The 13,062-nt window shown below is 42.0% G+C and overlaps 1 protein-coding gene across 6 annotated transcripts in view; it reads right to left on the bottom strand.

Moving 5' to 3' along the window:
- Positions 1–7,225: 7,225 nt before the first annotated feature.
- Positions 7,226–13,062, bottom strand: part of CRACDL (CRACD like) — a 66,076-nt gene continuing 60,239 nt past the window's right edge. For 5 of the 6 annotated variants that reach the window (XM_032680391.1, XM_032680389.1, XM_032680392.1 and 2 more), the window contains exons 10-12: positions 12,337–12,530; positions 10,490–10,625; positions 7,226–9,658 (exon numbers count right to left, since the gene is read on the bottom strand). In XM_032680391.1, coding sequence (XP_032536282.1) covers positions 9,513–9,658; positions 10,490–10,625; positions 12,337–12,530 — 476 coding nt within the window. In that variant the 3' untranslated portion in view covers positions 7,226–9,512. The remainder of the gene's footprint in view (positions 9,659–10,489; positions 10,626–12,336; positions 12,531–13,062) is intronic. The other variant, XM_032680393.1, reaches the window with a different exon arrangement.

The raw sequence follows: 13,062 nt of genomic DNA, 5'->3' as shown, positions 1-13,062 counted from the left end.
AGGAGCCCCGAAGAAAAGATTCAAGGACTCCCTGAAACAACATCTCAGCCTTGGCCATCTTGATCACCATAACTGGTCTACTCTGGCCTCAAATCGGGAGACCTAGAGACACATCATCTATAACGCAGCTGTCTCCTTCGAGAACACACGCAGGATCACTCTCGAGGAAAAAAGGCAACGCAGAAAGAACCGTGTCTTGCAAAATACACCATCTAAGGAGTCTTTCTGCTGTGCCTTTTGCAATCGGATATGTCTGTCACGTATTGGCCTCATAAGCCACCAGCGTGCCTGTAGCAAATGTGGATAGTGCCTTCCCAAATCTTCGTTCGCGAAGCCAAGCCATGATAACCGTGTCGGTGATGAAGAGTTTGATAACTGCAACAGCTGCATCAGTAGCATATTGCATGTCATGCATAATACTGCTGTTACTCCTATCCTGAGAGAAACAGAGCTGTAACAAATGACAAGGTTGACATATGCAGAATCATTTGGTTTTTAAGGTGATTACAGGTTACAGAGCTAGGCACGTGTACTGACATGTTCCAAGGATGACTCCTGTTTATGGATAATTGAACCTTGAAACCATCAAGGGCTGAGTGTTGTCCCTGACCACCAGAGCTGAAGGGGGAAAAATGCAAGGACAAACCAAAGAGTATTACAATGGGCTTAAGTGAAGTGGACTTGTGCGGAAAGCCATGGCTTTCCTCCCTGTCTCTCCCATGCTGCAGGATGTGTCTCCTCTTCCCTCTGCATTTAGGTGAGGTTGCCAGGTGCAAGAGTATGAGCCCAGAGCTGGCCTTGTTCCCCAGGGAGCACAACTGGGATGGTATGTGGTTCTTGGAAGAAACACATCTCACCACCTTTGTGCAGAGTGTAGCTGCAGCCTGGCCCTCAGTCTTACCATTGTGCCCATCCTGTTTCATTAGAACCTGTTTACATTTTTAATACTGTATCTGCTGCTAATTACAGCCCAACAATACTAACCCAGTGTGCAAACAAGGCCATCATCTAAGTATTGTTTTGTGTAACCAGAATGCTGGGGTTGCAAACATTTGCATAATGTTTAATTATTTAGTCAAAACATAAAATTTGTCTTCCTCTCAAAAGCATTTTTGTGAAATGTCTCAATAAATAAACACCGCTATGTTTATTAACAGCAGGGAAGATTCATAAAATGTATTAGTCAGAAAAAAGCAAATAACTGCATCTTGCTAGAGTAATCAAAATATGCCACTCCAAAATAAGTCCCCGAGCATGGCAAACACCAGCATGAACTTCTTTGTGCAACAAAGCAGAAGACAATTAAAAGCGTAACAGTTCAGCAGCTGTACCTTGGAGGGGTCAGGAAGCCAGAATTCAATGGCTTCATTCACTCATTAATCAATATATAACATTTTGAGAATACTGACTCAATTATATTGAGTCAGCTGAAGTGAGCCTTGTAACTATAAAAGGTAACATTTGGGGTCAGCTGGAGGCCCATGCATGGTGCTGCAGCCTGAGGAAGGCGTTTGCAGTCTCCTGCTCCAACATGCTGCCCATTGGAAGGTGTCAGGGCCATGCCCCAGGTGACAGGCCCGTGTTTGCACCCCTAACGTGTGACCTGGGAGCAGAGGTGCTTCTTCATGGAGTTCCTCTAGGCAGTTACTTAATAGGATGAATAAAGCAAAACAGGATCTAGTAAAGTAGCCAGAGGTGCATAATAAAAACATCTGCGTTGATGGCATAGGAAAGGGGTTCCTTCTGCAGCGTTTCTGCACCATTGCTTTCTGATAGGGAAGAAGGGCTGGCTCTGACTTCAGTTGTTTTGGTGTGTAAATAGAAAAATTCCCCTAAAATAAATTGTCAGAGTCAGGGCTGAAGTTGCTGAATGTGTTGGGGCTGGTGTCCCAGCACCAGTCAAGACCAAGAAGTTCTTTCAAGCAAGTAAAACTCACAGGCTGCAGAGGAAGAGACAGACATTGGACTCCAGTTTGATCAAAACAGTTTCTGTGCCCAAGTATAAAAGCTCCAAATTGTACTGGATTGTTTGAAGGGAAGGCAGAATTCAGGACCTGAAATTGATTTTAGATGTGAATGCTTGTTCCCAGGACATAAGACGTAAGACATACTTTCTCCTAATTTAGTGGGCAATTGCTGCTTTAATTAAGAAACAAATATTTTAGTAATTTGAAATTATGAGCTTGCATATCAGAGAAGCATAAAATTAAAAGGTTATTTCATTTTATTTAGACAAGATGGAGGTTTTTATTATCTCTTTTAAATTTGACTTTATACTTCAGTTGTATTTCAATAATGTTATGCAAGAAATTAGCCTCATGTCCTTCTGCCCTCTCTGAAACTCGTCTGTTACTTGCTAACAAGAATTCCAAATTACTCAAACCAATTTCTGAGACATGCATATAGTTAGGAGAATCCCTTTTTGTCCATCAATTATGTAAAAGCTGCTGAGGAAACCAACTCCTCTCCTCCAATATCCTTGGTGTAACTTCCAAGACTCAGTCTGAGCGTTACTGTTCTGTGGCTCTGTGCCAGGGTCATGTCACACAGGAGCTGGAGAGGGGATGGCTTATTTTGGTAGATGGGTTTGGGGAGGTGTTTGAGCAATGGAGTAAAGCAAATGGGGAAAACAGCATAAGTCTACCAGCTTAAATAACCACCCTCTGCTTTCCCCGCATGAAAACCTAAGCCCACATAAACAGGCTCTGACAGCCAACGCTGCGTTTTTGCTAAGCCAAAGCAAAACCCTCCTTCCCATCCTGCTTTAGGGAAGTAGGTCACAGTAAAATCTGCCTCTCCAATCTCTTATCCATGATCACAAGGTAAGATAAATTATACCTTCACATTAACTGGGGAAACTGTGGCTTGAAAAGGCAATTCAAAGTCTCAGTGTCTCTCTGACAGCAGCTGACAGCACCATCCACCATCAGAAGTGCCTTGCAACCCACTGCCCCGGGCTGCTCATGCTCTGCACTCCACTGACTGACCGAGCTCAGTAGCTGGCTCTGATGGTGGGGAAATACAGGCACCCCTGGGTGGCAGGTGGCTCTCTGCAGGCTGCTTCAGCACACCTGGAAAACAGAGAAACACAGAGGAGGAAGCAGCAAAGAATTCCCTGCTGAGGTGGAAAGGTTCCTTCCATTATCTCTAGCTTCAACTTCTTTTCTTTGCATTGCTTTTTTTCCCTTGTGAGACTGTAACACTGCCACACGCAGGCTGTGCCCACCACAGTGCTGTGCTGCATAAAAGCAGGGGCAGCACATCCGGTGTCGTGAGCATGTCCTGTGAGCGCTGGAGCTGGATGCACCATTGAACCACCCAGGGGTTTGAAGGAGCATATGAGCAAGCTCTGCAGTGCCACAAGGTTGGGGGTAGAGGAAGTGACTCATGACACTACTCCTCTTACTTGGGAGTCTTCTGTGGTTCAAAATAAAGGCATGAACCAAAACACAGGCTTCATTAGGCAAAAAGCAATCCCTTCTGTGTACTTGAGGTGACTGCTGCAGGAAGAGGCAAAGGAGTTAAAAGAAAGCGAGTCTTGTTTAAAGGAGTGGCTAGATGGGGAAGATGATGTCTGTTTTGCCTGGACAGGCTCAGGACCTTATTCTACTGCCTTGTCTGCAGGCAGCCTGCCCACCAAAATTATCTCCGGTGCTGAGTGCAGTGAGGACGAGCCAACAGCTTATTAAATAGGAGTCTGTGTTATTTCTGCCGAGAAAGGTGGCTTTTTTTTCCTGAAGGGTTATTAACTGAATTCTTCTCTTGTCATAACTCTGCTTGTTTTTCTCTGGGTTTTCCAGACTATTCTCCTTGGTTCTTCATTGTAGGCAATGGTTTGCAGGGGTTTACTGGTAGTCTTGTTAAATTTGGGGCAGTGGGAATAAAAATAATATGAAAATCAGGTTTCTTTGTGAGACACGATCACCAGAGCATGACTTTGGGACAAACTCGGCTCTGCAGTTCAGCGACTTCCAGTTTCTGATACAGTGTTGAAATCTTTACAGCAGCTTGGGCTGCCACTTGCACAAACAGTCCTGTGACTGGAGTTGGAACCCAGAGATATGTAACTACTGTTGCCTCACCTCAACATGGTCTGCTACCAACTGCTGGTTGGGGAGGGCAGCACAGATGGTGGTTTGCAAGAGGAGGGGCTTGCTGGGTTTTTCTGCCTTCTCACCATCACTGAAGGCACCATAGTTTTCCGTGGCCTGGCCCAAGAGCAGCATGAGTGACCCGTTTGCTTTGTCATCTCAGAGCTGCCAGCATGGGTGACAAGTGACAGTGTGGAAGCCATGCGCTGATAATCGTTGCAGGTCCCATTGGTGCAAAGTGCCCTTTTTTAGTAGACAGTGAACAGAGAATTCTTTCTTTTTCCTTTTTTTTTAATTAGAAGTTTCTCAGGAAGAGCCGACTCTCAAAGGCAGGGTAGTAATTTATGTGTCAATTCTAAACTTGAGAAATCAAACCATATTTGGGGAAAAAAGGGAACTACTTGCAACAATTAGTTAAGATACCACAATATCTGGCTCAGCATCCTTGAATAGACATGAGTAGAATTATGAACCTGAAACATATACCATTTCATACTTATTTGTATAAGTAAACAAACAAAGCAAAAAGAAATCAACAATAAAAGTACTCAATGTGAAGGTGTGTGAGATGGAAGAAAAATTACTCTCTATCACTTTGCTTCAGTAATATCTTACATTCTCTTAGTTGCATTCCTAACAGTTTTAAGAACTGTTTGGGATCAGAGAGTGATTTGGGATCCTGGAGAGGGAAATAGTTCAACATTGCCCTGAATCATCTCCATTTAAGCTACCATAGGTGAGCTGGAGTGGTTTTCTTCTGGGAATACAGCCAGTGTAAACAGAGAGTTGGAATCTGCAGCAAAGGTGCTGCAGCATACTGCAAAGGAAGAAGATGTGAATAGTCTGTGAATACATGTACCATCAGTCCCCAGCTTCAAAGTGTAACATGATGCTGAGAATTATTTGGGACTAATAGTCCACAAAAAATCTTTATGTGATATTATTTTGTGAAGTCAGACAATAAATGATCCCACACTATAAAAACTCCATGATTCCTGTCACTTACTGAGCATCTTGGCAAACACTGAGAGTATGTGAGCCTGAGACCTGTGCCTACTTGGAACTGAAATGCCTTCTCCTACAAGAGTTAATCCCATGCAGCCACATTGTGCAGGATCACACAGGGCTACATTCCCCCCTAGGGTTTTTAACAATGTGCAGCACTGCCCAGTGTTCACAAATGGCTTTTTTTTGACTCTGTAACAGTACAAAAGTTATCTTCTAAACACAAACACAAAATCCTGTAATTAAACTTTTGTTACCCACAGCAAAGTGCTCATCATGTATACCAAGCAAACATTTTGGCAAGTTTATTGTGCTCCTCGAGACTAAGAGGGAATTAATGGCATTGCAAAATTACAGCAAGCTGCTTCCTATGCTGCTGCTGGATATTTTCACGGGCAACAAAATTAATTTTGAAAAAATGCAACAGATATAGTAAACATTTTTACTGTCAAAGGCACCAAAGTGCAAAACACCATATCAAAGTAAAGGCCAGGGGGATATTTGGCCTTAAAAAATTATTGCACTTCACTGTCTATTAAAAACTATTTAGTATCAATTTTTCATTTAAAATTACTAAACATTAGGAGGTAGCTGGTTAGGATAACCCAACAAGTAAATTGCATAAGTCATGAAATTTAGAGTTTTTGCACTGAAAGATGCCTGAAAGACAATTTCATTTGCATTGTGTGAGGCCCTTCACCCCTGGGAAGACATCTTGCTTGTTAAACAGAAAGCCAAAGATGTCTCACGCAGCACTTCTGGGAGAGGAAACTTCTATTTTTCAAGTCCATTTTGTTGTTGTTCTTTGACTGTAATTCCAGCTCTGTTAGTTTATGTGCATGAGTCATAAACAAAGGGTGAATTTTTACATTTTATTTTCATTAGATGTCATATTCCAACGGTATATATTGCAGCTGCATGAGCAAAATGGATCAGGTGAGTCAGTTATGTTGCTTCGCCATTGGAAAAGTACAGTGACGTCCTCAGGAAAGCTGATCAGATCTGAAAGGCTTTTCTCGTGGTATTGAATGTGAAACAAAAATCACTGTTCATACAGAGGAGAGCACTACATTTGTGTTTCCATTTTTCCATTTTCACAAATGAGCCATTTGACCAAAGAAGAATACATGGGCTCTAAAACTATTTCCTGTCTACCTGTTGACAAGACACCTAGAGCAAGTCCTACCTGCATGACCCTTTCACTTAGAAATCTGGGTACAAACCAACGCCGTGAGAAAATAAAAATTCACCTGGCCATCATATCAGAGGTTTAAGTAGGCAAGTGTCTTTGCTTGCACAAAGGCAAGGCACATTGGCAGTGCTAAGAGAATATGAAGAAGACCAGTGACATTGCCTGCCAAAGACACTCACAATATCCCAAGCCAAGGCCCCACTTTTTGTGTTGAGCAGCACTTGGTGGGTTTTGTCTTCCACTTGTTTGCCTATCTGCATTCTGAAGTCAACTAAACCTATGGTGTCTACAACCTCCTGTGGCAATCTGTTCCAGTGTAACTCTGCATTGTGTGAGAAGAAGCACATCATGTTATTGCTCCTCTGAAGCACATTTTGAGACACTTGAACTGGTCCATAATTATGGCAGAATTGGTCAAGATCCTGAGTTTGTCTCCGGTAGGCCTGAGCAGCCTGTGGGGCTGCAGTCCGTTCCCCTGAAGGTCAGATGATGGTCACAGGCTTGTAGGAATCCACAATGCTGGTTGTCACCGCTCACAGCAGTCATTCTCACCCACTTGGCACTGAAAACATAGAAGTGAGTGGAACCACCAGAAACCCTAAGGCAGCAATACCTGGACCTCATCACAGTCAATGGCAAAATTGTCCAGCCGATGGTTCCTGCCTCAGCATGCTCCCAAATCTAGATCCCAAATGGCACAGGAGGTGTAGGGCTGTGCTCCATGAAGAGCTGGTCGTCCATTCACCTCCTCTCCTTGACACGTCTGCAAGGGAGCTGGACACGGGACTTGTTCCCCTTGAGATAGTGCAGGGCTTACCACGATACCTCTGCCTTTCACCTACATTATTCCTGAGCATCTGTCTATGAAAATAGGAGATAGTCCAAGAGATTTGTACTCTTCCCCATACACTGCACAGGTCATGCTCCAGGAATTCAGTTGTGATTCAACACAGTTTTAATTGTTTTAAACAGGGAGGGAATTGTAAGGAGACAGACCGTACCTTTAGCTACATTTCCTGGAAACAATGTGCTCTTTTCATGGGGTGACAATAATTAGAGAATACAAATTTGGTCTTTTTTAATATAGTATATTCCTTTAATACAGAAACTGTTTGGTTTTTTTCAAAGATTGCTACAAAAGGTAACATCATATCTTAAAATTACACTTTATGCTAATTAGTTATTTATTACAGAAAGAGTGTTTTGGAAGGACAGGGAGTTAAAGATGGTTTTTATTGTATCTGAAAAATGTGCCTTTTTCCACTGTAGATCCTAGAGTATGATTTGAATGCCACAAAAAAAAAGAAGTCACTTGAAATAAAGGATGCTTGCTCATGGGGGAGCAGTGTGAAATTTCTTTGCAGAACCAAACTTCAGACAGTTGAGCCCAAGGTTGCACGTCCTGTAATTAACTTCCTATTTGTAATTAAATTACTATTTCTGGCGTGGATCTGTTTAACAGAGAGCTGTCTTGCAGCTTCTGATTTCAGTGGGTATCCCACACTGCTTTCTGTGACCTGCAGGAAGGAGAAAACCCTGGGACAGCTGGCAGAAACCTATTTGGGTGGGGACCACTGACAGCTGCTGTGATGGGCTGGAGCAGGTCTGTGCAGATGCCCCATCAGGCCTCCAGCCGGCAGATTTCGGCAGTGATGCAGGCTGACTGTCTTTGTCCAAAGGCCTTGATAAACAGAAAATTTGTTTTCCCTCCTGGTATTTTCAATGATGAAAGACAACCTGACTGAAAACCTTTAGCAGTGTGTTGGATATTCACATGCTCAACTCTCTGCTTCTTTATTTATTACAAAATGTTGTTGTCATTACTGAGAAGCTTGGGTTTTCCTCCCCATCTCTGAGGAGAAGACAAGGTTTTGAAATTGCAAAGTCTAATTCCTAAAGTTTGCCCACATTTTTCCAAAAAGAACATTAATTTGACAAGAAGAACAAAATCACTGATACAAACATAAATAAAGCCAGGGAGTACAGTGCTAATACAGGAGTATTCACCCATGAAATGCTTGCCTTAGCAGTGGGACATCACAGGGTTTGTCCTTTGCTTCTTTAACTCACAGGGAGGTCTTAAAATATGTTCAGAGTGACTTTGGTGAATCAGCAACAAATGATTTATATTGTCAATCTCGTTAAACAACTGGAAGTGAAGAGCCTAGGAGACTTCATGAGTGGGAGTGCCAAACTGGTGGGGAAGACTCAGGCCAATGAGCATGAGAATGTTATATAAAGGTAGTCAAGTACAGACGTTCTATCTGTATGTTACTGATTTTTATTGAGAAGAATTAAGATTATGTAGGGGATGTTATGTGAAGCTGACACTATGATGAAATTCACAGTTTTTCCAAGCATTTCAGTTTGGACTTTAGTTCAAGGATTTTCAGTTCTTAATTAAATTCATATTGTCCATTGCTACTAATACCATCCTCCTAACTGATTACAAAGCTTTCACAAAAAGGAAAGCCAGTTACAACCAGATAAATTCATGTAAGAAAGCAACTGTGAATGCACTGCTGAGCTTCCAACTGCAGTTCAGTTTCCTTACTGCTCACTTGCTTGCAAACATTGTGCAACTAAGGTTGCTCAGAGAAGGAGACAAGGAATTTTTATTCATGGTCATGCATAAATGTGGGTATTTGTGCCTCCTGAAATGTAACCCAACCCCAGCACCATCGGCTCAGCCAGGCAAACACACTGCTCAGGCAACATGTTTTAATGGAGCACTCACTAGCAGCTATTCATGAATACCACCATGGGCCTAACAGCTTTGGTAGGAAGTGTGTCAGGCGATTCCAGTGAAACACATCCACAGAATCGGGCTGTTAGTGCACAATTTGTAAATGTAAACAGGGAAACCCATAAGAAATGGAATTTTCCCCCAACAACAGAAGTTCAGCAAAGTTTAACAAAGATCCTGTTTTGATGCAAACATAATTAAAAGCAGAAAATGCAGGAAATACGTAAGGCAAAAGTTTTATTTTCCAAAGTATAAGTATGTCCTTAGCATAACCAAAGTAATCCATTGCCATTGCCATCCTGATTGCTAAAAAGTTGAAGGTAAACTTTTTGACTGCACCTATTGCACACTTTCTCCACAGCTGTATAATAAAACCCTTCTTCCGTATCAAGAGATTCTCCACTGTGATTAGCTGGTATGTAGAAGTTCAGTTAAGTAGTTGACTTAATTATGAAAGATGCTATTTGTTTGCATCATTCTATTTTATAATCTGCGGCATATCACTCCAAGCTTGAGATTTCTTTTTGGCCAGTTCCATCCACGATGGCTCATCTGGAGCAGCATTACTAGCTTTCTTCAAGTGGCCTATTTCCTCCTTATCCACCAGTGCAGGTGATGGAGCTACTGTGAATAAAACACATGGGCATTTTACACTTGCTTGCTGTGCAGCTAAACACCCGAGCTCTTTTACTAAATACTTTCCATGCATTGCCCTATGGTAGAATATCTTTACATTTCACATGGAAGCTTCTTCTGCAATAAGTTATTGAGGAAATTACCATTTTGTACTCTAAGTAATACAGTGTTTTTCTTATCACTAATATCTTTTGATCCCTAAATTTACCAAAACACAACATGATGACCTGGATTCTTTGCTGGGCCCTGTGTTAATGCCCAGGCCAAAGAACAGAGAGTCTTTTCATTAGCAAAAGCATTCACTTGCAAATTCCTTCTTTACCCAGCATCCAACTCACAGGAATTTTATACTGTCAAAATTTCTGCCTTCTTTCAAATTTTAATTTACCAAAGAGATGTACAAAGTTATTGTGGGAGGACTAATGGTCAGACAGTTTGTTATCACATCATTTCAGCTCGCTGAGGAAGTCACATTAAAATTGAATGCTATTGAAAATATTTTTGCTTACATTTTACAGTGGGATGGTGCCTTTGGGTCTCCATCCAGTGAAATGGCCTAGCATTCTCAATTCACCTTACTCAAGTTTTGGCTACTCCTTGTTACTCTTTTGTTTGTAATCAAACTGGTCAAAAGAATATGCCACCCAATAAAACCCCAGATGTTAGAGCTGAGAAAACTCTCTGAGTTTTCATCTGGCTGATGTGGGGCTGAGGAGGAGATTAGGATCTAGCTCCTACTCCTTTTGCAGCACACTCAAGCACACTTTTCTGACAAGGTTGTGAGATAACAGCCGACATTTTAAGCATTTTGTTTCCTACCAGGGACATAATGTGAAAGTGAATTGGTTCTCAGCAGAGGTTCCTTCACTTCAGACTTTGTGTCTTTCCTCTGCTCCTCAGAAGTGGTTTTAGCTGCCAAGTGGGATGTTTTGCTCCATTGTTGCTTCGCTGACCCCTAGGCACAGAGAGGGATAAAATTTAAGTAATGCAGGGAGAATGAGTCCAGTTTGGAAGAACACAAGCTAATGGAGTGGATGTGATGCCGGCCACATTTCAACACACATCAGTCCCAGTCCTCTCCCTTGGGCTGATACCTGTTCAGAACGTTCCAGTGGTTTCACGTTAACGTCCATGATACTCAACTTTACAAATTAAAACTATCCATCTGTATCTCTTATTCATAATGGTATCTATGAGTAAGTAATTATAGTCTTCAATGCAAAATGTATTTCAAGTCCTTTACACATCTCTGCTAGCATATATAGGATTTGGAAACGCTCTCGTTCTCTCATGTTTCCCTTCCACCTCTCAGATTTTGTGGGTAAGGGCACTGTATTTTTGGACAGTTGATGGTAAATGGATTTTTCACAAAAAAGAAATCAAACACATCCTCCCATAGATTTTCTTGCCAGTATCAAAAACTATCCTGAAATGATAGTGCCTGGTGCCATGTGGGAGAAAGAGAAAGTGGGAGTAGCACAGTGGCACCAAGCGTCATATGCTGCAGTCAGGATCATCTTGGCATGTTTCTCTGTTAGCTGCTATAGAGAAATAAAATGCACGGCATGAATTTAGAAATCATTGCCAGATAAAATCTAGAGTTTCTAGTTCTGACACAGAAACTGTATTTTGGGTTCATTTAAGCCCTTGTTATCTAAGTGCTGTGACCATGTTAGGCATTATTGCAGTTCATAAGCTTGCCTAGGCATTAGGTATTATTTCTTGTTAATCTAACCACTGCTATTTTTCATCATCTAGAAATCTTCTCTTATTCTGGGATATGAGACAGCTGCCTGGGTTTCTAACAGTACCATCTGAAGCAAGAAAGTAGGCCATTTGCACTGGGAATGCTATACTGGTATAGGACACACATGTTCCTGTATCAGTGCAGGGTTCTTCTTGTGCAGGGTGCAAAACAGGCAGCACTTGCATGCTGCTGCTCCATGAGATAGTCCAGTACTAGGCAAGCCTTATTAGTGTTCTGGATTCATGCCAAGCACTTCTGCTGGCACAGCTCTGTCATCTGGGAAGATCGCCTGCTACAGGTATCACCCTCTTTTGCATGGGATCTTTGAAAAACCAGTGTCAGCCCATATTCCATGGCACCACATGTGCTTCTGAATTATCCATACACAGGGAACCAGAATTTATATCTTGGCACTCTCTACACATACAAAAGTTATTTTTATCCTACTTCAATTCTCAAGGCTCTAAAAATTGTTACCTAGGAGCTTCTGGGAATGAGCTCTTCATTCAGTGTTAAATCAGTCAGGAGGTATAGGAGGAGGTTCAATGAAATGCTGTGCTTAGAAGTACAGTTAAAGAGAACATATTCCCTCTGCTTTGAGAAAGATCAGAGACTGCAGTTTAGCACCTCATTTGCAATATTTTAGCATCCAATACACATGTCAGATCTGGTAGGTATGCCAAGAAATTTTACACACTTCACATAGTTCCAGGATTTCCTGGAAATACACAATTACATATCTGAAAAATCAGAGAACTCTGAATCTTTAACATATTTCTGAGAGCACTGTCTTTGTTACTTATGGTTATACTCATTAAGTATCTGTAATCATTATGGCATGACTGCTAATATAGCAGTAGATTCAAAGAATGTTATAGGAAGGTGATACAAAAGCATCACAAATTTTTACTATAAGTACCTCTGTTTGTTCCTTTTCTTTATTCTTTTTCTCTGTATCTGACTTAATATCCGGAGCCACAAGCTTTTCTCTGTCCTTCTCCTGCTGCATGCCCCTCTGCTTTTGCCTTGCAATGGAAATCCAGGCTGGCTCTGCTGGAGTGTCAAGATCTCTTCCAGAGTCTCCGGTAACCACAGGGGAAGGCACACTTTTCTCTGTTGACAAATTATTTATGTACATGGTTATAGGAAAAAGAGTTGTAATCAGCTTCAACTCATACTTGCTCAATACTCTGATTGGTCCAAGGATGTGAAAACAGCCTAGATAAACAGGAATTCTGTTTAGTTTGGTCTCCAGAGAGCACTTTTCCTGTGCTTGCTTGTTTAAATTATCATTCTACTGGTGAAAAGCACTTTGCATCTTTGTTCAGCTGGAATCGCAGTGTCACTGCCCTCATGTGAGGGAGATGCTGAAACATGAATCAAACTTCACTAATCTACCCATTTCCCAAGGTCTCCCCTTCTCTTCCCTCTTCCATTACCTCTTACAGATTAGCAGATGCTGATTCAAAGCTGGACACAGGTGGATTGTGGTGTTGCAAAGGCAACTTCTTCCCCACTGCGGCTGCCCTCAGCTCCTGCTCTTCTGGAGAAGAGGAGACTGAGGGGAGACCTCATCGCAGTCTACAACTTTCTCTGAGGGGAAGAGGAGGGGCAGGCACTGATCTCTTCTCTGTGGTGGCCAGTG

The sequence above is a fragment of the Chiroxiphia lanceolata genome, chromosome 2 (assembly GCF_009829145.1).
Source record: "Chiroxiphia lanceolata isolate bChiLan1 chromosome 2, bChiLan1.pri, whole genome shotgun sequence".
NCBI lineage: Eukaryota > Metazoa > Chordata > Aves > Passeriformes > Pipridae > Chiroxiphia > Chiroxiphia lanceolata.
This window is presented reverse-complemented; position numbering and strand designations above follow the sequence as displayed.